Here is a 25,484-nt window from a genome sequence, read left to right on the forward strand (position 1 = left end):
AAAATTAACTTCTAAGAAAGCATATGGTTTTGTCTCACAGTTTAAGCTACAATGACCAAAATGAGTTATTGGTCAAGTTGAGTGGGTATTGTAGATAATTGACATTTGAGAGCAATTACAGAAGCTTTGGACCATATGGAATTGAAGGAGGCACAAATGCAACTATGAACTAAACGATCATGCATGAATCAATTTGATCTCTGAAAAGATTATCAATCAAACAAATAAACAAAGAAATTTTGAACATAAAAGCTAAGTCAGCATAATAAAACAGCAATAGATCTTAGGAATCAAATTCAGTGAAATATACACAAACCACTCCTCTCATTCATTCTCAACAAGGTTCAGTATCAGCAATCATGATCATCAACATCATTTAGTTTTAGTAATAGTAACGATAATTAACAATGTAGCGTATGTAACACTGCATTCACAAAACGATTCTCTCAACCGTTCTTGAAAAAATTATAAGTTAACCTCTAGCCTTGAGCTCGGCGAGGCGCCTGGAGAGGTCGTCCTCGTCGACCTTCTCGGTCTCCTTGGCCGGCACGGCGTGCGCTGCCGGCTGAGGGAGTCCGACGGAGACCTGAAGGCCGTAATCGTCGGCGACCTGTTGCATGAGACTGTTGACCTCACCCTCCGGCGTGGAAAGCGACGTGGATCCAGCCATGGAGCTTTCCATGAACTCAGCCTGGACCTCCATGTTGACGAACTGCTTCTCGAACTGATCCATTGTCTCCGACATCTTCTGGAGGTTTCCGGTGTTGAGCGATGACTCGAGAGACTTGACGATGTTCCCCATGGATTTGCTTATGGTGGACATCTTGGCCTGCGTGTCGAGGCGAGCGACGACGGCGTCTAGGCGCGATGCAAGGCGGAGGTAGTTCATCTGTTCGGTGCGCTTGCGAATGGCGTTCTCCGCGTAGATTCGAGCGCCGTCCATGTTCCCTTTCTCGATGGCCTTCTTGACCTTGAGCTTCTCCGATTTCTCTTCCTTCTCGCACTTTCGTGCCTGGCGCTGTAGCGATTTCGAGGTGAATTTGAGTTCCATGATCTGGTTCATCAGCTTCTCCGTGTTCCCCATGATGATCGATTCGATTCAACGGTTCCAAAAAGGGATACCTAGGGCTTTTCCAGAGACAACATTTGAAAATTTTGAAACAACAGAGAGAAAAAAGAAAAGGAGATAGAGAATATGAATTTGGATGGGAAGTTGTATTGTGGGAAACAGGGAAAGTGTTTAGCGTTTTTAGCACACGATTTGGGCTTCCTCTTCGAAACTTCCGTTTTTTTACATTTTTTTTAGACTCACGGCCCATTTATTTATTGGAAAGTGCAAAAAGGGCGGATCACATGGATGTAAGCCCCGTTCTGTTGGTCGTAGCACTTTTGTGACCTTTGTGAATCACTGTAAAGTCGGCCAGGTGCTTTGGCGGCAAATTGAAGGCTCCACACGTGTCTCAGCCAACTTGCCAGCGCAAAGATTACTCGTTACCGAGCCTGCATCTCTGCAGATAGTGGCCCGGGGACTTTCCTGGGCCTAGCGCATTGCAATGGCCCAATCACAACACCACGTGATCCAATTAAACGTTATCGGTATGATAAAACTCTGATCCTTCAACGATGTGAGACTAAGAACACAGATCGAGCTATACTTCACTCATCGAAAAACACCATTGGAATCTGTAAAAAGACTCTAACACTCAAATAAAAAAAATTATAAGATATTCCAATTTATAGATAAATTTTAGGCCAAATTATAGGATTAATAGGTAAATTTGGGTCGAACTATAGATAACAGATCACTTCCCATTACATTCTCTATTTTTTCTTTCTTTATAATATGACCTTCAGTTCACTAGCTTCTGTCTCACATCACATGGAACCCAACTTGATTACTTTCGGGTTGAAGCACAAGAAATTTGTTAGACACAAGGATGCTAATAATGTGACTGATCTACAAATTACAAATGTGTAAATCGTGATAATCTAAAAAGCTTAGCCCATAGCTAGATCAAGCCAACGCATAAGTTATCTTGAACTTTGTAATCATCTCTGTTAATGAGGCACAAACTTCGGGAATGACTCGGTAACAAATGAGTCAAGCCGAGTTTTTTTTTATCGATCACCGATCCTTACATCCTCCATATACAAAAGAAGATTATTTTTCATGAGAGAGAGAGAGGTGTATAACAAGAAACTGTGAGGAGAAGTGTGTTTTACATTGGTATCGGATATATAAATCGGAGGCATTTGTTTGTATGATTTTCTTTTTTAAACAAACAATCACAAATCGGACGAAAATAAAAAAAATTTTAATGTTGAAATCAGACCGTCCGATTTTTATTTCTTCCAACAAATCGGATCCTCCGATTTACAGTTTTTTTTTTTCTTCAAACAAATTGGACTGTCCGATTTGAATAAAACACCATATAAAAAAAAAACACCTAATCTTCCAATAACAATGTATTACACATATATTTAATCAATATAAAAAAAAATTAGCCTTTCTTTTACTCTAATAATCGTTTACCGAGGGCCATAAACAAGCAAAACGCAAAATCCTTGGAAAGAAAAGTCATATCACGAATGTGGTATCATTCCGAAATATTGTTCAATTCTAAGCTCTTTTATGCCTTGCTAATGACACAACGAAACAATGATTCATATTATATCATATGTTGTTTTTTCGTAACTCAGTTTCTGAAGATTTACAAAAGTTCTATTTTAAAAATAAAAAATATTCTGCATTTAAAGAGGTTCAGCTTCAGAGTTTCCGTTTTAAATGTTTGTGAACACAACTAAAATCCATAAAGAACTTGTATCACGACACAAGAATTATCCCAATTGATAGCTATAACATGGTAGCTCCGGTCTCATATTGAAAAACACAATTGCCTTTGAAACAAAACTCCAAACATCCAGACTCAAAAAATCTAGAACAAAAACTACAAATGGTGGAAGATAAAAAACGAAGTGAGATTTAAACACTCTCAATTCACTTCCTGCCATGGACCTTAACAGCCTGTCTGTTTCTCTTCTTGACACCAGACTTTGCAACCCTGAGGCTCCTATTCACAGCACTCAACCTTGCAAGAGCTGCCTTGGTGAGATCAGGCCTGTAGTAGTTAGCTGCAACCTGCACCAGAGATCACAAACATGGATAAAACAGATTACTGCAAAAAACAAAAGATATTCAATGGAGCTAACAAAAACAATAATTTGCAGTAGAAGTGTAGAACAACAAAAGGACACAGAGGATACCAGCAACACATTTTATAAAAGATAAATCAGCATGACATGAATAGAATTGTGCTCATATAAGACCTTTAAAATGGAAAAAAGCTCAGAAGCCAAGCGTAACAAGTATATCTCACTGAAGAAACCAATTAGGTATTCTTCTTACATGTTAGAGCCTCATCACTGCCGATGGAAACCGACTCATGTTCATGTAGGCACAAAACATAACCTAATAATTTTTTTTTGGATACTATGAACTATGAAATTCTCACGAGTAATACCACACAATCAACATGAAAGCAGACCTTATATAGAACACCCTAAGAAATTTTTTCCTACCTGTTTTTTCACTGCTTTTGCCATTCTAGGAAACTCCTTCTTCATGATAGATTTATGAAGCAATGCAGCCGGCTTGTTTTGCTTCTTTGTCTTTGTTGTAGCAAGCAACACAGCCTGATCTTTTCCAGCTGGCTGAATAGTAACAGTTTTCTTGTTTGCCAAACCTATATACCATACATTTCAAACACTTGAGCTTCATACAACATCTAAGATCCAATGGATGCACATTACAAAACTAAACACTAAACATTTCATATATAAAAACCTAGATCACATTTACCAAAATCCTAACCAGAAATTCTATCTCAACACTACATTTCTCGTAAGATTTATTATACATTTAACAGATTCACAAATTAAAATCGACGAATGAGGAGGATAAAATCTAGTACCAGAGTACTTGAAGGAGTTGAGATTGTAGAGATTGTTGGCTTCTCTGCTGAACTCAACGCTCTGAGTGCCCCTTCCAAACTCCTTAACCAAGAAACAGTTGTTCTTCTTCACGATCTCCCAAACCAGCTGTCCCGGTACGGTGGTCATCTTCTTCTCCTTCTAGTAACTCACCTGAAACGGGAAAATGTGAGATCCGAAGCTGAAATCAGAAACAGCAATGACCAGAATCACAAGGGAAAATGAAAAACCTGCTCGAACTTCTGCGTTTGAGGGAGAGTGAAGAGAATGTGAGGGTTTTCTTCCATTCAGATTTTATAGTACTAAAAATATGCCAAACCCTAATCGCTTTCGGAAATGGACCGGGTCTTAATTGGGCTTACTAACGGGTTAGGATTCATTGGCCCATTATATTCCGTTTCCAAACAAGAAAGAGTTGTTGAAGTTTCCTTTTTCTTTCCGTGACCAAAAACAAAAGTTTATTTTTATAAGCAAAAATGTAATAATAATTAATGACCCTTTAGCTACCAAAAAAAAAAAAAAAATTAATGACCCTTTAAACAAAAAAAAATTTCATAACCCAAAAATAATAATGTTGTTGTATCAGAAAAAAACATTATTTATTAAATCAACTTGGGTCGGTGGAGTGGACAGCTCACTCGTCCACTTAAACAAGTATCGGGAGTTTGAATTCCGCTATTGACCAGCGACAGATCCTTAAATGAAACTCAGATTTGCGACGGATTAGTCCTTGCCACCCTCCAAACTCCAAAAAAAACTAATATACACTTCCATGTAACATAGAGTAATAATGTTATTTTCACTGTAAAAAAATAATAATTATATTTTGAGAAATATATATTTAATAAATATAAAATCCTAAATACTATTATTAAAATAAAATATTATTAATTTAAGTATCAGTAAGAAAATAACATGAATAACAAAGCAACTGGAAAGTATTTATAATATATACGAAATTTTTTTTCCTTCTTCTACCGTTTCTTATTTTAACTGCATGAACAACGAATATCGTTATTATCACTTTTTGAGAACCTAATATGAGGTCACCAATACGTAATACTAGATCCATCATCGTTATAACTCAGCTAATATAGCATTATTTTTATATATAATAGAAGAGCAGTGTATGATTCAGTACTTGACAAGTAAACATCAGTAGATGAGAGAAATCACACACTTAAAAAAGGGGAAAACTCTGATACATATTGAAAGCATGTAGAGATGTACAAAGAGAGAGGGAAAATGATCTATTTTGTGGGTCTCGCATTTTTTTTTTTTTTGAAAAAATATAAAGCGTGCCTTTGTACGCTATGTATTCTTGCAATTTGTATGTGAGTGACAATCTTTTTTAAACAAAAAAAGGTAGGGGGGATACATCTGAAATTTTACCTAAACTACTAATTTGAAAGCGTAACTAATGTTAAAGAACAAAAGTTATTGTAAACAAATCCTCTACTAAGTATCTATTTTTTCTCATACAATTATGCAAGACCAACGGATGGAAAAAGGTACAGGTAAAAACACATGAACCAACAATGATTTGTTAGGTAGGATTTGTTTTGAGGTACTGGAACGAAAATTGAGAGACTGTGATTTAGTATCATGTTTGTTGGTTTAGAAACTAGTACTAAAATTTCAGTCTCTATCCCAAAATTTCAGTATTTTAGTATTTTCAAAAAGTAAAGACACAGAAGACTGAAATTTTTTAGAACAAAGACTGAAACTTTAATAATATTTTATATCTAAAATACTCTCATTTCAATCAATCAATTCCAACTTTTAGAGCTTCATTCTTATTTCAGTCTCTGTCTCCCACTTTGCACCAAACACAATACTAAAACTTATTTCATTTTCTATCTCTCAGTCTCTGTCTCTCTGTCTCTTCTCCAAACGCTACCTTAGAGTTGATTCAAGATTGTACACCAGATTCAATCCAACGTATCTATCAATATCAACTTTGGATTTTAATCATTCATTGTGTCAGAAAGAATGTGTTATGAGCTGAACAATATGTTAGACTTTTATTCATACTTGAATTTTGGTGGAATACTTGACAGCGCTAACTGCTAAGTAAAGTAGGTAACTGTTCTTGGTGCTACCTCTCTTGTTTTTGTTAGTGAGGTTGTTATTAGTTATTACATTGTTTATTGATGTATGGTTAAGCAAAGTGTACAATAGTATGACAAGTATTTTGCTCACTAAGAAATACCTTAATGCAAACAAAAATTGTAAAGAATATAACTACTCCAGCTCTTATAAATTGGTTTTTGTTACCATATAAAACAACACAACAAACCGGATTAAGCATACAGTCCGCGCATAAAGTTTACAGAGCAAAGGGAAGAAGCCTCAACAATCAACATGATTAAGCTCCTATACCCTACCATTTGCACATCCTACAAATTATTCCACCTGCATGGTAGAATATCTGGTATTGCAACCTGCTACATATAGATATAGTCATCATATTATGGTCTGCATAATTCAATAAGAAAAAGAAAAAAATCCACCAGAGAAACAGCTCCTTTCCAATAACCAAACTCAAGGGTCGGATGGTGGTAATGAACCATGGTGCGCGGACCGTGCCTGACTACTCACTGCTTCATTTATCCGACTGAATACTACCTTAAGAGGAATACATGATATGACAGGACCCTTGGCCTTATCCGCCATTGGTTTTCGCTGTCCTTCGGATTGCCGGTGGCCAGTAAGTGACGACAGTCTCCGAATCTTTTTATTTAACAGACTGGGTTTCTTCGTTTTGGAAGGTTTTCTAAATCTGGACAAATTCTTGGAAGGTCTTCTTTTGGTCGTGGAGTTTGGCCTGACCATACAATAACCCTCACGATCCTCTGGGTCGTGTCGGATGCCACTCAACAGTGTATCACAATGACCATTGTCCAAAACCTCAACTGTCAGAGGATGTCCTATGAATGCTTTGCCATTTAGTTTACTTGCAAGAGAAATCAAAGGAACATGCTGTGGCCGGTAGCTGGATTTAACTTCTAGCTTAACATCAAATAATGAAGCATCAGAAGAATGATCCCTTCCCGGAAAATCTGCCGTTTGATATTTGGAGTTTAAAGTAAAACGGCATTGGCGACGAGGAAGTGATCTCTGAGGTGTGAGCGATCCATCAGGCAATACTTTCATCTCTGTTGCCCCCATATTATGCTTTCCCAAGTCCTGAAATTCATCTACTTCGCCTTCTGCAACTTGTTTACATCTTTGAGTGGTCAAATTACATGAAGCACTAGTACCACCTAAGATACTCGCTTCAACTTTTGGACCAGCACCCTGAGAGACTCCATCAGAGTTTGGCATACCTGAGATACTCGCTTCATTATCCATGTTAACATGTTTTCTTGGAACTCCTTTTCTATTTTTACTTTTATTTCTTAGATTCCTCTTTCCTTTTGACTGCCACTTTGAACTACCTTTCTCTATTCTATGACTGCCATTTCTCAGTGATGGAGCTTCAGATTGACATACTTGAAAGGATTGTTGTGCCAACACACCATCTTGAGGCTTTCCAGATGAACAAGAAACAAGTGCGGGTGACAAATCTGGAAGAAGAAACTATATCAGTGCAAGCAGATATTCAGTCCAAGGCATTTGAAACCACAGAACATACCAAACAAAAGTATAAGCAAATATGAAATATGACTGAACTATAACCAAAGCAGTTATAATAGTTAAAATGGGAAGAGAAAAAAAATTTAAACACAGGCAAACACAACAAATCTACAAATTACAACTGATGCAGTTGAAAAAACATTATTAATATTTCTTTAACACACAATCCAAAGACTCAATTCATCGTAAAAAAACAAAAACCCTGAACCATTTGGAAACACAGTATTAAGATGAAATTTGTAAACATTTCACGCTGCAGATAGAGAAATGACTACCGAAATTAAATACCTGCAGTGTGTTTCTCATTCCCTACATCCCTAATGAATTTATGAGATGTGCCAGGAGCCTCCTTCTTCACCATATCACTGATTTCAGAAGCTTCACAACCTTGGTCATGAATATTTAATGAAGAACCATTCTCACAACCAGCCTCATTACTATTGGAATTATTAATAGCCTGTAGAGAGCTTTTCTTTAAGTCATTGGAATCTAATCTTGAATTCTTGCCATCAGTCACCGTACAAATCAGAGAACTGCTTGAAGTAGGAAGCTGATCACAAGTTACTGGAACTGACACCATGGCTGTACTCTCCAAAACTTTTGTCAGCTGCCGGCGTCGATTTTTCCTTTTCAATGATTCTTGAGCATTTGTTACCTGTGATCTCTTTCGCTTCAACGATGAATATTGACCCTTAACACCATTAAAAATAGTCCCATTTACCAGGTAGCTCCCTGTGTTTGAACTATTGTGTGCTGTACTATCTTGCTGAAGCATCTCAGGCATACTTGTACTGGGAACCTTTCTCTTTGACACAACACCAACACCCAAGTCCTCAAGACCTCTCATTCGCTTGACTCCTTCCATTCCATCATCTTCTGAGTCATTAGGAGTTCTACGTCTCCGGCCTGGCATAGACTGCATCTTGGTAGAATCATTTTGGTTTGGCTCTTCAAAAGATATGCCAGATTGAGACAACTCTGGAGCCGAATTAGAATTGCCATCATCGTCAGATATATCCTCATTGCCATCAGCAGAATGAGACACGACTAGCGAATCTCCACCTGACACCCCATTTTCATTGACAAACTTACCAGTTCTAGAGCAGAAAACTAACGGCTCCTTGCCAACACGAGCACTTTCTAGCTCAAGAGCATGAATAATAGCATCCTCCCTGCGAGCATACTTCACCGCCTTCTTATTCGAATTAGCAGCAGATGCCTTCGCCTTCTCGATGCACTCATCATACTCTCCACAACGAAATGCCTTCACCCGCTTAGACTTCTCAAGGTTATACCAGTCCCTAAATCAGAGGAAAAAAAAATCACAACTCGAACAATAAACAAATTCAAGGAAGACAACCAACATTTCTTGAACAGCCAATGAAATTTACATCATTCCTACATCTAGTTCAGGTTTCAGTCACATACTTCCCTGCTAGCAAAATTCCAAACTTCCAATCGAAAAAACATCAAACAAGGGCAGAGGAATACAACAGAGTAGTACCAAAAGGAAGCTGATTGAGTGAAGAAAACAAATAGAAAAGAAAAGAGGAATACAGAACTTAGAAGGATGAAGAAGAAACTCACACGCTTGCGTCTTGACGACCCAAGAGCTTAACTGGAGTACCTGATCTGGGAGAAACCAAGCAACTCTGAGATAATTCATGGAGACCCATTATCCGGCCGGGCCACCACGACCCGTTCCGGCGCCGGACCCACACCAACGCACCCTCCGACGCATCGATTCCGTTCGTATTGGCCTCCCCTGCTGAGCAGCTTCCCATTCCCACCTCAAAACAAAGTCATAAACTTTCCAATCCCCAATTATAAAGCTCCAATTTTTTTTAATAATTGAAATTAGTTGCGCCACCTTCTAAGCCTACTGAGAACAAAGAAACATAAATAAGAATAAAAATCAGAGGGGTCTGCTTGGAATAAAAAGGAGCTGAAAAAAAAAATACAACCATGGAGGAAGAAGAAGAGAAGCAGAACATGCAGAAAGAAAAGTTGGAAGACTCACCGGGAGGAAGATCTAGGAGGAAGAAAGGGGCGACCGAAACCGAAATATGGTGGCAGTGTCTTTTTTTTTTTGGACACGGATGGTGGCAGTGTTCGTGATGTGAAGTTGTGAACTTTGCAGAAACAGAGTCGCACTCGTTTTTTTTCACTTACATAAACAAAAAAGAAAATTAATAATTTCAAAAACAAAAACTTAAAACAATATTATTTTCCAAAACCAAGTTTTTTGGACACAAAAATTGGACGGGCTCATCTCGATCTGGGCCAAAATCATGTGGGCCACTCCGATCTAAGCCCAAATAAAATTATATTTTTTGTTTTGTTTACATTATATATAATGAATAATTAATTATTTAATATTATTTAAAATATACTAAATTATAATTTAGAATTAAATACTATTTAATTTAAACTAATAAATAAAGTGACAATTATTTTTTTTGGTGACTAATAAAGTGACAATTAGATCCTCGAAGATTTTAACCTCGAACTAATTAATTTTGAAGGAAAAAAAAATACCAATTAGATCTTCTACGATAATAAATAGTAGACATGTATATTTTTCTGTCAATAGATAGTACGAGACGAAACAAAATTACACATGTATTTCGTTATCTACAGGGATTTTATACAGTGGTTTTACAATTATTTAAATCAACAAGAATGAAATTAATAAAACGCATTATGGATGTCGTTTTGTAGAGTGGTTTTAACTTTTAATTCAGCTTTTTATTCCTAATTTCAACACCCCAAATACTTGTTTACTGTTATGAGTTAAAAACAAACATGTAGCTGGATTGAATTAGCCTACACCAATTAATTAAATAATTTTTATCTTGAAAAACTTGTGAATTGTTACATTAAATATTTTACAAGACAACATGCTCTCTCATCAGCCTGCAAATTGGTTACTTCACTTGCTGTGCTGAAGCTTCATGGCGGTGGCATTCAATTGTTTCTTCTATACACAACCTTGATCAGTCATAGCTTGAGCAATGGTCAGAAAGGATGAGATCACTGCTCCATGTACCAAAGCCCTGACAAACAAAACCATTCATACAGATCTTCATAGAGGTTTCTATGCTAATCAATTCTGAAAAGGAAGGCATTTCTGGAGAAACCACTTACTCTGGATTTTCTTTTTGATAACCAAAATCAGCTGCTGCTTTCATGGACCTCTGATAAGTCTGCTTCATTGCTTCCTATCAAATCCACACAAAAAGAAAGTTATCATAGATCATTATGCAACTAGTGCTTACCAAAGTATGAAATAAAAAGTAAAACTAGTTCACAATTTCCACAATTGTCAAAATTTCATCTAGCATAAATTCTCGACATAACGAAATAAAGGATGAGTGATTTGTATAGGTAATATATTTTCAGCAAAGGGAAATATTTAGAATACCTGCAATTTAGATTCGAAATCCTCTGGCGACCAGTGCATCAAACTGCATTCATGATTCAGTTCAAGCTCTCCAGCCACAACCTGTAAGCAAGGAGAAAGGTCATCAACATGTCAACATGCCAATCTAGAATCTACAATAATATGAGCAAAACATAGCACTCTGAATATAGCAAACATCGTACCCCTCCAGTGCCAGCAGCCATTGCAGGAGCAATGAGAACACTAGCTTTCTTTAGGAAGTCAGCTGCCTCAGGAGTACAGGGCATGTTGGAACCTAGCATTCAAATAATATATGGAAGTCACCATTAGTATTTATGAGAGAGAGAAAATATACCCAAAGAGCAAAGACATATTGCACCCTTAAATAAAAAAAAATACCTTCGACTAGTAGACGACAACCTGCATTAACCAAATTAATGGCATCAGATTGTTCAATTTCATTCTGCGAAGCACAAGCAAATGCAACATCACACCTTTCATTCCAGGGTTTTGCTTCGTCATAATATTTGGACCGAGCATAGGTCTTTGAATAGTCTCTACATAAGCCAATGTTATGACTTATGAGCAAGCACCCAATATTATATATGCCTATGCTGGGGAAATTTATTTTTTTAAAGAAAATACAACATAAATGACAGGAGACAAACCTCAAACTTCTTTGTTGAGCTTTGATGTCTCTCAATAATGCTATTTTCATGTAGTCAAATCCTTCTTCATCAACCAAATATCCCCTTGAATCTGAAAATGATTTTTCAGAACATTGCATATGGCATCAAAAGATCAGGTAACATAAGGGAACTCAATCCTAACAATTTTGATGAGTACTTCTAATCTTAATCTCATGATGAATATGAAAGATAAAACCTGACATGAAAAATGCAAAATAACATCATGCTGTAGGATTCCTATATTTGTAACTCATAGCAAATCAAAATTACCTGAGACTGTGATAGGAAGGGCACCATAAGCAATCAGTTTCTCCAAAACGTGCATTGCAATCTTTCCAGAACCACTCACAACACATCTAACAAAAATAGAAGAAAGAAGAGTATCCCCAAATGCAAGAATCATGAACATGTAAAACGAATCTAATTAGCGAAAAATTTACTAGTATATAATTGGTTGAAATAGCAGACAAACAATTAGTAAATGAAATTGATATACATGCAACTGGGAACATTCTAGTTTATAATATAAAGGGAGTATTAAATTCGAAGTCTTCATTCTTTGAACCACTAGAATCTTAATAGCTAGAAATAACGTTAGAAGGTAGCACAAATGATACATGAGCCGACAACAGCAATCTTTATAAAACATCTAAATTAAGTGGCAACCTTAATCCTTTGAGTTCTTTATTCATATCGGCAAGTATGAGCTGTGCAAAGAAAACCTGCAGTGGGTTGTCAGCTTGTTATATTTAAGAATTTGAAACAATACATCCATATAAGGCTTTTAGGATAATATTCAAAGTCAATAATAGGCAATAAGTCATGGTGCCAAATGGTGAGTTGGCAAATAGAAGTTACGGGAATTGCTGATAATCAGTTCCTAATAAAAAGAAAAATCCATGCACTGGGAGAAAAACTTGGATGCTTGTGATGCATCCCATGGATATACTCGGCCAATAACACACTTTTATATAAAATGCTATTATATTATTGGTTGTGAGCACAATCAACAATGCACTCGAGACACACAAGTATTACTTGTGAACAGGAGCTTGGGACCTTTACAGAAAGGGCATCTAGAAATTTCAATAACTTTTCAAGATAATATGTAAGAAAAACAGGTAAGGGCAGTTACATATTATACATAGTCAAGCAAATATTACCAGGCCATAACCAGTAGCTTCAGTTCGAAGACTGGCTCCAGACCAAAATATCCTTGGTCCTGTAAAACTTCCCTGCATAAGTAGCACATACATATGAAAAATACATATAAAGTTACTTAGCTTTGCTTTAGACCATGAAGGAAAACATCTATCAGCTCAAAGATTAATGTTTACATTACTTGAAAATGACCAGCTAGACGTCTATATTGTCCAAAAAGATATCCCATTTCTCTAGTACCAACGCCAATCTCCTCTGATGGAAGGTCCTAGCAAGCAACCGTTACAACAAAATAAGATGCAGACGAGGCTTCAAAATTAAATAGTATAAAGGATCTTATATATTTTCAATTACCTTGTCAGGACCCAAGTACCGATACATCTCACTCATGAAACTTTGACAAAATCGCATGATCTGCCAACTTATTTAAGTTACACTAAGAAATTATACAAGTAGTTGAGGGAAAAAAAGAGGAAGGGGCAGGGGAATAGGTAGGAAAGTCACCTCATTATCACTTTTTCCTTTTGGATCAAAATCACTTCCACCTGCTGCTCCTCCCAATTTGTAAGGCGATAATGCATTTTTTAAAGTCTGCAACGAAGGGAGTAGCTATGTTGTTTAGAAAGTGGCTCAACAGATAAGCAGCTCAGAGTCTAGACTTTTATCTCTTTTGATAATTGAACCTCAGCATTTTTTAATAACAAACCAATCAATAGTGCCTTAGATATACATCACCGCACAAACACCCCCCCCCCCACCCCCACGCGTGCGCGCTCGCGTCTCTTCTTCCTCTACAAACATCATACTTTTCCTTCATAAGCCCATCATATTGGCTTATTTAGTACTTCATTATATAAATTTTATATATGCACATTTATGTGCCTACACGGGTGTGCTAAAAAAAGGCTTGTTTATAAAATCTACGTCAAAACTTCTCTCATTCTGCCAGTTCAATTTTATCTGGTTGGTGAATAGACTATAGGCTTTGAACTCTCAATTTTTATGTGCACCAGGTATTCAGATAGTATATGCTAAACAAAAATAAATAAATAATAAAAATTGCATTGACAGTAATATAGACTAAGTTCTGGATGTTGAGCTATTAGCTGTAGGAGAAACTATCATAAATAACAAAACAATCAACGTACCTGTGAAAAACCAAGAAACTTGGTAATGCTTAAATTCATTGATGGATGAAAACGAATACCACCCCTACATGGACCCATTGACTGGTTGAATTGTACCCGAAAACCCCGATTAACATGTGTCTCACCCCTATCATCCACCCACGGTACTCGGAAAACAATCATACGTTCAGGTTCCACCAAGCGCTCCATGATCCTGATATAGCTGAGATGCATAAATACTAAAGCATTAGATTTGTCATCTGCAGAGTATACCATTAAACATATAGTTATGACTTCATATGCACAAAACTCACTGAGAATTTTTCGCTATGACTCTCTCTAGAGCATGAACTGCTTCCTGAACTGCCTGAATGAACTCAGCCTCATGGGGATCCCTTTTTAGTGTAGCCTCGAGAATTGATCCAGCTGTTTTCGAAATAAGAGCTTCAATTATAGAATTGTTTGTAGAGGTGTCAGATAACACTGAAAGATAGTAATGCTTTTTGTTTTAATATATATAATGAGAGAATTCCTTAGAATCCTATGCGATTAAATAAAAGGTACATAACCAACATAAATGCCTTAAAAAAAAGGTTATGTAACTTGAAATACATTATGTACACCGGTAAAATATAAATACTAAATTCTCTACAAAAAAACAAGAATAAAAAACTAACAAAAAAGTAATCTAATTTTAGTCTATCGCTGACGTCTTAAGACACGACATAAGACATATTACAATGTACTCTGCAATGTGGGAAATTTGTATCATTCACGAAAGGAAAATGAATTTAAGGAATGTCAAACAAGAAAAAATGGTTGTACAGCCAGTGATTATAATAGCATGTGAGATGGCCAACCTTTTACATAAATAGGCTTGTCAGTGGTAATTTTCTCCTTAGAGGCCATTTGAAGACGAAGAGCCTCTTTGTGAAGCAAACTATTATTGTGTTCCTCTAGAGCACTCATCTGCATATTACGACTGCCCTCATTCCCATAAGGGTTTCTTCTATGCTTCCTGCCATACTCCCGGCAGACAGAGCAAAAAATCCTAGCCGTACCATCTTTCATATCAACATAAGCCCATTTGTAGGTGTCTGCCCATTCCTCTCTCCATCTTTTAACAACTTTCTTCTTCCTCTTCCCAGGTTGGGTCTTCGACATATCCTGAGCATCACCAGGGAGCGGAGAAACCATCTCCATCTGCTTCGTCTCCCCCTGCTCTTCAGTGGAAGATTCCCGTGGTGGGCCACCAATTAGTGTAGTGTTACCAAATGAAGGATCATCGTCTCCGGGTCCAATTTCTAGATCAATCTCTTCACCAATCTCCCTTACAACCAAGTGATGCCTCTGAGCTTGCTGAATCAAATTAATATCGTCCATCGCTGAATTCATACCGAATCCACTGCTGGGCAGCAACATTCAGCATGACATCCCTCTTAAAATTCTTTTTGTTCTGGCAAGATGCATACATTACATATGCAATTAAATATTTAGTTGCAAACAAACAGAAAAAGGGAAAATTCAAAATTGTTCTATTCAATGTTCATTTAGCTGATTCAGCTTTATCAGAGACCATGCATATAAAAACTTAAAAACAGCAACAATCACAAAACAATATCTGTATAACTTCTCTTCTAACTAAAAGGTGCATACTCTACTAGCTCACTAGCTGAAATTCAGCATAAAAAACAATAATTCCTTCGCAATGCAGCACTTAAGAACAGAGACCCCACTCAAGTACATACCTTAAACAAAAAATACATGGTAGTAGCATCTAGAAGCTAGTTTCCACTACTCAAAAACCTTAATTCCCGAATTGGGAGCGCTCAGTATGTCAAATTAACGAAGCACGTGAAGAAACTCTCCCCAAAATATCCATCAAGCTCAGATTTTGCAAATACCCAGAATTGAATTTCATGAGCAAGTTCAAATAGGTATGGAATTGGAACGAAAGCGACGAACCTGAACAGTAGCCGTTACGAGGGAATTTGGTGTGGCTGGTTTTCAGCTGAGAGTGTGGAGAAAATTGATGCGAGATCTTGGCCCTCAGACTCAGAGAGAGGTTGATCAGAGCGGAAATTGTTGCAGTGAATGGGAACAAAAAGGAGCCAACTTTAGTTTGGAGGTGTGAGTGAATGAATGAGTGCAGAGTGGTCAGTGAATGAGTGAAGGACGGAAGCGATTAAGTTTAATTTTCACTTAATAATTAATGAGAGAGTTAATTAAGATTAACGGAATGAAATGATGTTTAATTGTTTATCACTGTGATCAAGGACTGGGACAGAAATCTTGCTTACTCGTTGATCCAAGTGACATAAGCACTTTAATAATACGGAAGAATTAATTTTAATCGCATATTTTTGTTTACCCACTTCTTAATTGATGTTTCTCTATTCCCCTCCTTTTGATTATGAAAAAGAATAGCTTCCGATCTAATTATAAAAAATGAAAAACAAACTTTGTACTTCTAATTTTAATGGAATGATCAAGATACTCTTATGAATTAGCCGCTCATTTACCTATCTTTAAATAAAGATATGTTAATATTAGACTGTTAATATTTTTTATATTTATCTTATATTCAAACTAATATTAACTAACTGTATTTTTTAGTTTCTACTAAAAATATTAAACTCTAATATTTTCCGATTATCTTTTAGAGAAACTGATAAAGAAAAAAAAACTAATGATAAATAAAAAGGTTAAGTATGATTTTGGTTTCTAAGGTATAAGTCGAATATTTTTTTTGTTCTTAACTTTTTTTGCATACAAAATCGTTTCTAAGGTTTAAAATTAAGTTTTAAAATAGTTTTTTTTTTTACTTAAATTTTAAAATTTTGGACCAAATTATTTGTAATAAAAAAAATAAGAAAAATAGAGTGTTTCTGCTCCTACAAAGGAGAAGGAAGAAAAAAGAAGGAAAAGAAAAGAAAAAGAAAAAGTTGTCAACGATCCACATCTGCCTCCGCCTCCGTATGATTTTGGTCCTTAAGTATTTTGGTTCAAATGATGATTTTAAAATCAAGTTAAACTTAAGAATGATTTTGTATGCCAAAAAATGTTGGAACAAACAAAATTTTCAACATATACCTTATGGACCAAAATCATACTTAATCAGTTAACCCTAAATAAAAAGATAAGTATTAAAATAAAAAAATAAATTTAAATTGAAAATAGAAAATAAAAAATAAAAAGAATATATTGAAATTAAATAAAAAAAACAATAATTTTTTTATCTAATTTTTTTATACAACAAAAAAACAGATTTACCTAACCTAATTTATCTACTCCATAGTTTAGGAATTAAGTCGAATAAAATCACTCAATCTTCTACCTAATTTTTCGATACCATAAAAGAGAGACTTACTCACACCTCTAATTACTCAACGATAGCTATATTAATTTAAGAGATATTTATAATCTTTTATTAGATTAAAAAAAAACTAAACTCCCTAACATAAATTAAAATCCAATCTAATAACTAATAAATAAATTCAAACTACATAAAATTAAAATAAATATTCTAATACTTAAAAATATAAATTAATACTACTAAATAATATTTGAGTTCTTCATATCACAAACATTTAAAATACGTAACATTTTCTTTTTTTTAAAAATCGTCTTCGAATCTTATAGTTAAAAAAATAATATATAAAAATAACAAATACAAGAAATACAATTTTTTTCTTCCTTCCTTTTTTTTTTTTTTTACTTTTTTTTTGAATTAAAAAGAATACCAACACTTGTAGACAATGACAAAAAAGTAAAAATAACACTAAAACTTGCATAAAACGACAACAAAACCATCGCTTTTTTTTATTCAAATTGAAAAATAAAAATTGAAAAATGCAAGTAAAGAATATGCAAGACCAGTAAAAATACAATAATTTTTTTTTAATTTTACAAATATACAAGAAGAACAAACACAAACTAATCTAAAACTCGTCAAAAGTAACCTTCATAATTATGCCTTTCGATAAATATAAAACTAAAATAAGTTGCATAATGCATAGTACTTGTTATATTCAAAAAATAAAAAACTGTGACACAGCTATACATTAGTATGACCGTGTCATGAGAGTCATAAACTCATAGTGGTTAGTTAATATTCAATGGCAGTGGCCCTCTATTTGATCCAAAAATTCTCTGTCCAATTAAGACCAATAAGTTTAATCACCCACCATTTTGAATAAATCACATGCTTTAATTAAGAAAAAAGCAGGTAGCTAGGTATCCTATGCAGGGGGCAGAACTTTAAACTACTCAACCCTTAATATTTTAGTAATTACATACATATATATATGATTAAAGTAGAACAAAAGATAACAATAATCTTAAAGAAATGTGTCTATCTGTCTATCTATCCATGCGTAACCTATAAATATCCTTAAAAAACATTCCTCCTAAGATCACTACAAGCAACTTTCCATCTGCAAGATGCAGAAAACAAACCAAATTAACTGTAAAATGCATATTTATATATATATATAGATCAAATTAGAATCCCCCAACAATGGTGGGTACTGAGTAAAAGTCACTATAATAACTGATAAAAAAAAAATCCACTTTCCTTTTCTCTTTTTCTAACACCACTGATAAAACTGAAGAACTACCACCACAAAATCAGAAAAAGAATTTACCTAAAGGATGATGTTATTTTTAGTAGCCCCTGTGCTTTTTTGATCTCCCATAACATCAAGACTAATAAACATACATAGTCTTGAGGCAATAACTATATAACCGAAAAAAAAAAAAAAAAAAAAAAACATAGTAAGTTAACTAAGAAGGTTCATCAATTTCATCAGTTTTGGTGAATCTGCTGCTTCTACTGAAAGCTTGATCCTGGTGTAAATATTGCAAGATTAGACCATCCATTGCTACCATTATTCCAACAGCTTGAATCACCATTATGCATACTCAGAAAGCTCTCTGCATTATTGCCATTACTCTGAACATCCAACCCTGGATTTCTACTAGAATTCGAGCTCACAGGCGGCTCAACAGAACCGGTCGAATTCACATTCACTCCGAATTCATTCATTTGCACCATTTTAAGACTTGATCCATTTGAATTCAGACCCTCCAATAGGCTCCCCAAATGGCTAGTTGCCAATAGGGAACTGAAGCTTAAGCCTGGGCCTTGATCAGCCACAGTAGGCTGGGCGGCGTAGGCCTGGGCCGAGTCGGATTCAGGAGCGGATGAAGCAGCCTGTGCTGGAGTGGAAACGGATGGTGAAGGGGATACTGATGATGATGATGGTGCAGATGATGATGTAAGGCGTTTGGAGGAGGAGTTGTTGGTGGATGATTTTTTTGTGTTCTTCCTGCTTCCACCACCAACTGGGATGTTCCTAAGAGCACCTCCTTTGGTCCAATACCTTCTGCAATTCTTACAAAAATGGCGTGGCTGTGAGAGATTGTAGTTGTTGTAGTAGCAGAATTTGGTGTTTGTTGAGTCGCAACGTGGGCATTTAAGTTGTTCTTGTTCAGGAAATTGGGGTTTGATGGGTTGAAATATTGTTGGGTCTTGCATTCTCTCCTTATAATACTAAAAAGCACTTCAGTATTTAAGCAAAAGGGGTTTCATCAATTTGACAACAAAGTTCAAAGTTCAAACCTTTCAAGGGATTGAATTTGAGGGCATGTGAAGCAAGCAACCCTTGATGTGTTAAGATCTGAGTTCAGGTTCAGGAAAACAAAGGTGTAAGCTTTTTTATAGTACTAAGTAGAAAGTGGAAAGATGACAAGATAATCAATCAGACCATGATCCCAAAAATAAAAACACATAAAAAGTGTTGTTGTGGTTGGTTGTGTAACATAATCTAGAAGCAGTTCCAACAAAGTAAAGTAGTTTGAAGAAACAGATAGAAGCTCAAAGAGACAGAACGAGAAAGTTACGTGGTTGGTTTGATGAATGAACTTGGAATTGGAAGCTTCTCTTGTTGCCTTGGATTTCTATGGATGGATCATTATACCAGCTGAAAAAAAAAAAAAAAAAAAAAAACATGACATAACAAACAAACAAACAAACAAAAGCAGAGAGATTTAACTAAGTTCAGCACAAACACAAACAAAGAATGTTCAAGAGAGAAAAAAAAAAAATAGAAGATATTTGAAAAGCCTCAAAAACCTTGATGATGGAGATTATTATGGAGTGTGATGACTACCACTAACACACACCCTCTTCAAATAGAAAGAGAATAGATACACCTCTCTCTCTCTCTCTCTCTCTCTCTCTCTCTCTCTCTCTGTTGCAGTCACTACTCACTACAAGTAGAAGGATTGGCTTGAATCTTGAGCTCCTTTTTCTGGGCATTCACACATCGCACTTAACTAAAATTTAACAGAATTAGTGGGGCGATTAAAAGTGTTAACTTTCATAAAAAGTAATGTTTTTGTATATTAAAAACTAGTAACTTTATTTAATTAGTCAACGGGTCAATGACCAAAGTAGACCACGGAATTAGTCGCTCTTATTATTATTACATGACCGTATGAAAACTGCTCCTGGAAAAAGTAGTAATAATATAATATAATGTAACAATAAAATAAGAAAAAAGGGACGCCAATAATGTAATTAAGATATTGATAAAGAGACAAATAAGAATATTGAGATGGGAGAATCGAGTGTAAGGTCATAAATTCTTATGGTTATAAACAAATGGGATAAATAAAATAAAATAATCTTCCTTTAATATAGAGGTATTTGTGATATTAGAATGTCTCCATCAACTTAATCACCTTAATTAAAGACACCAACCACAAAAGACAACTAACTAATAACCTCATTACTCTATAGTCTATTAGTCCATACTCTATTATCTACTAGTAACGCATTTTCAGGGGGAAAATTTTTCCTTTTTTTAATATTAATAGAAATTTTACCGACTTAAATCTCCAAGCTTGTATTTGTGGCTGAGCCAAGCCGTATATTGGGCCATGTTGGGAAAGCCGCCGCCAAAAGAGTGGCCCATTGAGCCCACACGACAGGGCTTGCGTGTGGACAAAGCAATCAACACCCATCATTTCGTGGGTTTCATCATGAGATCATGGCCGTTGAAATATCACGCAAGCGAATCAGAGACGTCAAAGTGTCGAGCGGTGTAGAATGTGTGCGAAAGTGGGTTGCGTTGAGTTACCGTCACCCCATCACAGCCAATGCCACGGGGGACACGTGGCAGAACCCCATGAGTGGAAGGTGCTCGACTGACAGCTGGAGCAGCACTGCGGCAACAAGTTTCATAGCAGGAATGTTAGAGTCACACGCCGGTGAGATTTTGTGGAACAGTTGTGGGTCCCACGTTTTGTCATTTTATTGGCTGCTTCAACTTGAAGCCGTAGATGTTTGACCCGTGTGACTGTGACGTGGTGATGGTGAAGAATGAGCGGTAAAAAGCTTAAAAGGGAACAAGCGGGTCCTACATTGTGCGTTGAATTGTTTGGACGGCTGTGATTTGATTTGGGTTGATGGATTAGAATTGAAGAGAGGCACCGTCCTCGTGCGCATAGGCGAAGGATTAGGTGGCCCCCATTTACTGCAAATGCGGTGATTGATGATCAAGTTTGACACGTGTACGGCTGTGATGTGATTAAAAAAATACAGCTTGTAATAAGATCAATATTCGGCTGATTTTTTTTATATGAAAAAAATATTGGTATTTTTTTAAGAAATGGAATTATTTGGTCAACACGTGGGGTGTGTTGGCTGGACTTGTGGCAGCATCCTGGCCAACACGTGAAGAATATGTTTGACACGTGGCAGCATATTAACCAACACGTGGAGGACATGTTGAATGATTTCCACAATACTGTAATACATTTTAAATATCAATATTCAACTAAAATATATTTTCATATTAAAATAATTTCTGTCAATATTCTATATATAATATAATGTTTTATGATTAAATTGCGTTGTGCAGCCACGTCCTCCCTAATTCCGATTCCACTACTTAGCTTGATGAATCAATAAGGCCATCAACTAATGACACATAACTGGTTCCATGTTATACGATTTATCGTTCGAAGTTACATGTGTGTGACCAACTACTATTATTATTGTAATAAGTGTATAGAATGGTGGGATAGTAATGAATCAAATTAAAACATGTATGTATAAAAGATTTAAAAAGAGAGAGAGAGTAGTGGAGGAGTGAAGAGCAAGTTGAAATGAAGATACAATAGCACGAGGAGTTGTGATGGGAGAATGGGACCCCTCTCCTATAACATTGTAATTCTATGCATGTGGACGACTCTTAATTTTTTTTTAAGTTAGGATTGAGGTTCGTACTCGCGACTTCTAGATGAGTATAAAAAGATTATATCATTTAAGTTATAATTTGTTGACGAATAATTCTTAATTTAACTATATTTTACCGTTATCATGACATTTTCTTCTTTTATTTGAAGTTTACTTACTTTATTAGTTATTATAATTTTTCAACTTTTTAACAAAAAAAAGTTTGAAGGAGATCTAAAATTGAAAACTTTTATCTAAATATAATGACTTTAACTATAAATTTGTAGTAAAACTATAAAAATCAATAGGTTAATTAAGTCTTCAATTTAATATTGTCCTTCTATCTCATTACACAGTGTTTAGGTTAATAAATAATAATATATAAAAAAAGGCGTCTAGAGAAAAATTTCCATCCAAGTGCTATTGAATGTAGGACATATATTTTTAGGACATGTTGTATAAAATAAAATGAAGACTTGAAAACGACAAAAAAGAGAGAAAATTAAACAACATAATAATAAAAAAGATTAAGCTAACATAAGCGATCTACTTGAAGAATGAAATAACCCTAAATGATGTAATAACCCATGTGTTATTCCATATGAAGGATTTTTATATTTCATATGAAAGTGCGATAAATAAACATCAAAAGAAGTTATAATAACTTTTCATCAACTTAGTCATATCGGTAGCGTTCGGTGAAAAGACAGAGACGGAAAAACTGAGAGACAAAAATTAAAAAACAGAGATTGAAATAAATTTTAGTATTCTGTTTGGTACAAAATGGGAGACAGAAATTGAAACAAGAATGAAACTCTAATTTAATTTGCACAAAGGATAAAATTGGAATTAATTAATTGAAATGAAAGTATTTTAGGTATAAAATGTTATTAAAGTTTCAGTCTCTATCTCTAAAAATTCCAGTCCCCTGTGTCCCTACTTTTTGGAGGTACTGAAATACTGAAATTTTAAAAATAGAAACAGAAATTTTAGTACCAGTCTCTGAACTAACAAACACAATATTAAATCTCAATTTCTCCGTCTCTATCTCAATACCTCAAAATAAACGCTACAATCATGAACAAAAGTTATACTAATTCTCTTGCATTTAATGAAGTGGAAATCCAATTGCATTGTTTGAGAGGCCTTGAAAAAATCTTGAGTAGTTGGCGGCTACACAAGGACATGATCAAAACCATTGGATTTGGTCACAGCCGCATATGAAATTAAGCACTTTTTGGTTTTTGCACATGAAGTGTACACACACATACACATGCATGTGGTGTTTGTTTGGAAGTGATTACTTATATATATTGAGGTGGAAATAAACAACAAACAAGCCTAACAAACATGTTTCACATATAGAATATAAGATCTCAATCGCTTGAAAGTGACCTCTACATACACACTTCCATTGAGGGTAAAGAGAGTACATATTCTTTTCCAATATCTTGTACTATTTTGCATTTCCACCTATGTACATACATATGTTTATATATATTCTTGGTTCTTTTTAACTAACTAAAGAAGAGGTGCAACTTAAATGAGAATGTGATTCTGTTTTTTTTTTTAAATTCTCCATTAGGTTAACTTGTACATCTCAATCTCATTATGCATCTTAAATGAAAATGGGACCGCTGTAGAAATCTACAGCACTATAATATATTTTGTAACAAACTCATCTCAAGATGCTTAATAATTATTTCAAGAGAAAAAAAATATTATTTTAGTCTCTAAAATTTTGATTAAATTCATAACGGTTGAAATATTCTATTTTAATTTTTGTTCAAAACTAAATTTTTTTTCAAAAATACATTTTTTTTATTATAATTTCCTTCTGTCAACGACAAAATTTATAATTGTAGTGGTCATAACAATGATAATTGTAGTAATTTGAGCTAAAAATAGTTGAAGAGTAAGAAAAAAAAGATAATAATAGAAAAAATAGTATTTAAAAAAAACTTTAATTGTGATCAAACAATAAAAATGACACAAAATAAAATATTTAAAACAAAAATAGAATATTTTATACATTAGAGATGAAATTGAAACTTAACTAAAATTTGAAGACAAAAATAATAGTTTTCCACTATTTCATTTATTGGATAGTGGAAACTCACGTGCAGTCTACTTCACGTAAAGTTGATAGCTGAGAGTCGTTAAATGAAAATTTAGTCAAATCAGTCAAACCATCTAATAGCTCTCAGCTATCAACTTCACGTGCACCTGCTGAGTTTCCACCTTAGTTTAAGATCATGGGTAGTGAATTCCCCAAAATGCCACTAGCATCCGTACCAAACAAGCAAAGGACAAAAGCTAGTTCATGATGATTTAAAAATAGCCTTGAAGCAACATCATCAAAATATCTGATGAATCAATGAAAACAGAAGGTATAAAACTTGATGATGAAAATGATCTCACTAGCAATGTCAATAGATGAATGAATATTGAATAATGATTGAAATAGTTAAACATAGTAGCCAGTGAATGTGAATCCTCTACCAACAATCTCACCCCCCCAGAACCATGCAAAACACTCTAGTCCAAACAAAGCACCAATGCCAACATCTTCTATGTTTAGATCATGTCTGTTCTTCACTATGTTCTTTACATAATCCAGATCCTTCAAGAATGAATTGTACCGAAGAGGGATGCTGCAGAAATCAAGGAGCAATTAATTATATTGTTATAGATCTCAACATTCTCTTATGTAAATTTATCAACAATTTAGAGGGAATTGAATTGATCAAGAACCTTGCAAGGCGAGTATAAAACAATTGTTTAGCCAATGATTGGCACTTTTCAATGGTGGGAGGCTCTTGGATATAGTGTCTGTTCTGTTCCAACAATAGCTTGTAGTAGGAACCTCCATTCTTAGCAACAACTTGAGAGGCTTGTGTCACCTTTGATTGCAACTGAGGAATCCTTGATGCCATGAATATGATCTAAACTAAAGGTGCAAAATTTATCATAATAATCATGTGGAGATTCTAAATGGAGGCTCTATTTCAATTATTGGATCATACTCATTATAGTCTATAGTTATATATATAAGGACATGCTGCCATATGGCACCTCAATTAGTAACAGAATTGTTCTGACAAGAATAACTCATAATTTCACAATCTTAGTGAAGATGTTGAATTCAGTTACTTTGGCTACCGTTTCTACCGCTAACAGATGACCAACTCAGTGTTCAAGGATTACCCTTTTTACCAAGAGACTTTTAT

At 35.1% G+C, this 25,484-nt stretch overlaps 6 protein-coding genes and 1 non-coding gene across 9 annotated transcripts; all 7 read right to left on the minus strand.

Moving 5' to 3' along the window:
• Positions 1 to 263: 263 nt before the first annotated feature.
• Positions 264 to 1,575, minus strand: LOC112771194 (ESCRT-related protein CHMP1B-like). The gene has a single exon (XM_025815843.3). The coding sequence runs from the start codon at positions 1,082 to 1,084 to the stop codon at positions 473 to 475; it is 612 nt and encodes a 203-aa protein (XP_025671628.1). The 5' UTR covers positions 1,085 to 1,575; the 3' UTR covers positions 264 to 472.
• Positions 1,576 to 2,773: 1,198 nt separating this feature from the next.
• On the minus strand, positions 2,774 to 4,312 carry LOC112772584 (large ribosomal subunit protein eL28z). Its single transcript, XM_025817547.3, has 4 exons — positions 4,221 to 4,312; positions 3,972 to 4,143; positions 3,580 to 3,743; positions 2,774 to 3,139 (listed from the first exon to the last, which is right to left on the minus strand). The coding sequence occupies exons 2-4, from the start codon at positions 4,117 to 4,119 to the stop codon at positions 2,999 to 3,001; spliced, it is 453 nt and encodes a 150-aa protein (XP_025673332.1). The 5' UTR covers positions 4,120 to 4,143; positions 4,221 to 4,312; the 3' UTR covers positions 2,774 to 2,998.
• On the minus strand, positions 3,342 to 3,430 carry LOC112774546 (small nucleolar RNA R24). The gene has a single exon (XR_003189030.1). It is a non-coding gene; the product is annotated as a small nucleolar RNA R24 (small nucleolar RNA).
• A 1,907-nt stretch (positions 4,313 to 6,219) lies between the features above and the next one.
• LOC112772585 (uncharacterized protein At1g51745) lies at positions 6,220 to 10,261 on the minus strand. 2 transcript variants are annotated; one of them, XM_025817548.3, is made up of 4 exons: positions 9,650 to 10,261; positions 9,217 to 9,511; positions 7,918 to 8,930; positions 6,220 to 7,559 (listed from the first exon to the last, which is right to left on the minus strand). In XM_025817548.3, the coding sequence occupies exons 2-4, from the start codon at positions 9,411 to 9,413 to the stop codon at positions 6,535 to 6,537; spliced, it is 2,235 nt and encodes a 744-aa protein (XP_025673333.1). In that variant the 5' UTR covers positions 9,414 to 9,511; positions 9,650 to 10,261; the 3' UTR covers positions 6,220 to 6,534. The 2 variants fall into 2 exon arrangements, with proteins under 2 accessions (XP_025673333.1, XP_025673334.1); XM_025817549.3 differs by having other exon boundaries at positions 9,217 to 9,508; positions 9,650 to 9,843.
• Positions 10,262 to 10,355: 94 nt separating this feature from the next.
• LOC112772586 (uncharacterized) lies at positions 10,356 to 16,266 on the minus strand. Of its 2 annotated transcripts, none has more exons than XM_025817551.3 (16): positions 15,975 to 16,266; positions 14,870 to 15,465; positions 14,324 to 14,435; positions 14,031 to 14,232; positions 13,387 to 13,473; positions 13,237 to 13,296; positions 13,064 to 13,150; positions 12,885 to 12,956; positions 12,388 to 12,443; positions 11,992 to 12,077; positions 11,701 to 11,791; positions 11,432 to 11,589; positions 11,236 to 11,327; positions 11,054 to 11,134; positions 10,777 to 10,850; positions 10,356 to 10,685 (listed from the first exon to the last, which is right to left on the minus strand). In XM_025817551.3, the coding sequence occupies exons 2-16, from the start codon at positions 15,429 to 15,431 to the stop codon at positions 10,610 to 10,612; spliced, it is 1,896 nt and encodes a 631-aa protein (XP_025673336.1). In that variant the 5' UTR covers positions 15,432 to 15,465; positions 15,975 to 16,266; the 3' UTR covers positions 10,356 to 10,609. The 2 variants fall into 2 exon arrangements, with proteins under 2 accessions (XP_025673336.1, XP_025673335.1); XM_025817550.3 differs by having other exon boundaries at positions 14,324 to 14,453.
• Positions 16,267 to 18,471: 2,205 nt separating this feature from the next.
• On the minus strand, positions 18,472 to 20,989 carry LOC112772587 (uncharacterized). Its single transcript, XM_072225998.1, has 4 exons — positions 20,901 to 20,989; positions 19,914 to 19,993; positions 19,633 to 19,690; positions 18,472 to 19,396 (listed from the first exon to the last, which is right to left on the minus strand). Exons 1-4 carry the CDS (start codon positions 20,987 to 20,989, stop codon positions 18,841 to 18,843), a joined length of 783 nt encoding a protein of 260 aa, XP_072082099.1. The 3' UTR covers positions 18,472 to 18,840.
• Positions 20,990 to 24,657: 3,668 nt separating this feature from the next.
• LOC112770758 (uncharacterized) lies at positions 24,658 to 25,297 on the minus strand. The gene is made up of 2 exons (XM_025815154.3): positions 25,009 to 25,297; positions 24,658 to 24,908 (listed from the first exon to the last, which is right to left on the minus strand). Exons 1-2 carry the CDS (start codon positions 25,188 to 25,190, stop codon positions 24,722 to 24,724), a joined length of 369 nt encoding a protein of 122 aa, XP_025670939.1. The 5' UTR covers positions 25,191 to 25,297; the 3' UTR covers positions 24,658 to 24,721.
• Between the last annotated feature and the right edge of the window lie 187 nt (positions 25,298 to 25,484).

The sequence above is a fragment of the Arachis hypogaea genome, chromosome 18 (genome assembly GCF_003086295.3).
Source record: "Arachis hypogaea cultivar Tifrunner chromosome 18, arahy.Tifrunner.gnm2.J5K5, whole genome shotgun sequence".
NCBI classification, from domain to species: Eukaryota; Viridiplantae; Streptophyta; class Magnoliopsida; order Fabales; family Fabaceae; genus Arachis; species Arachis hypogaea.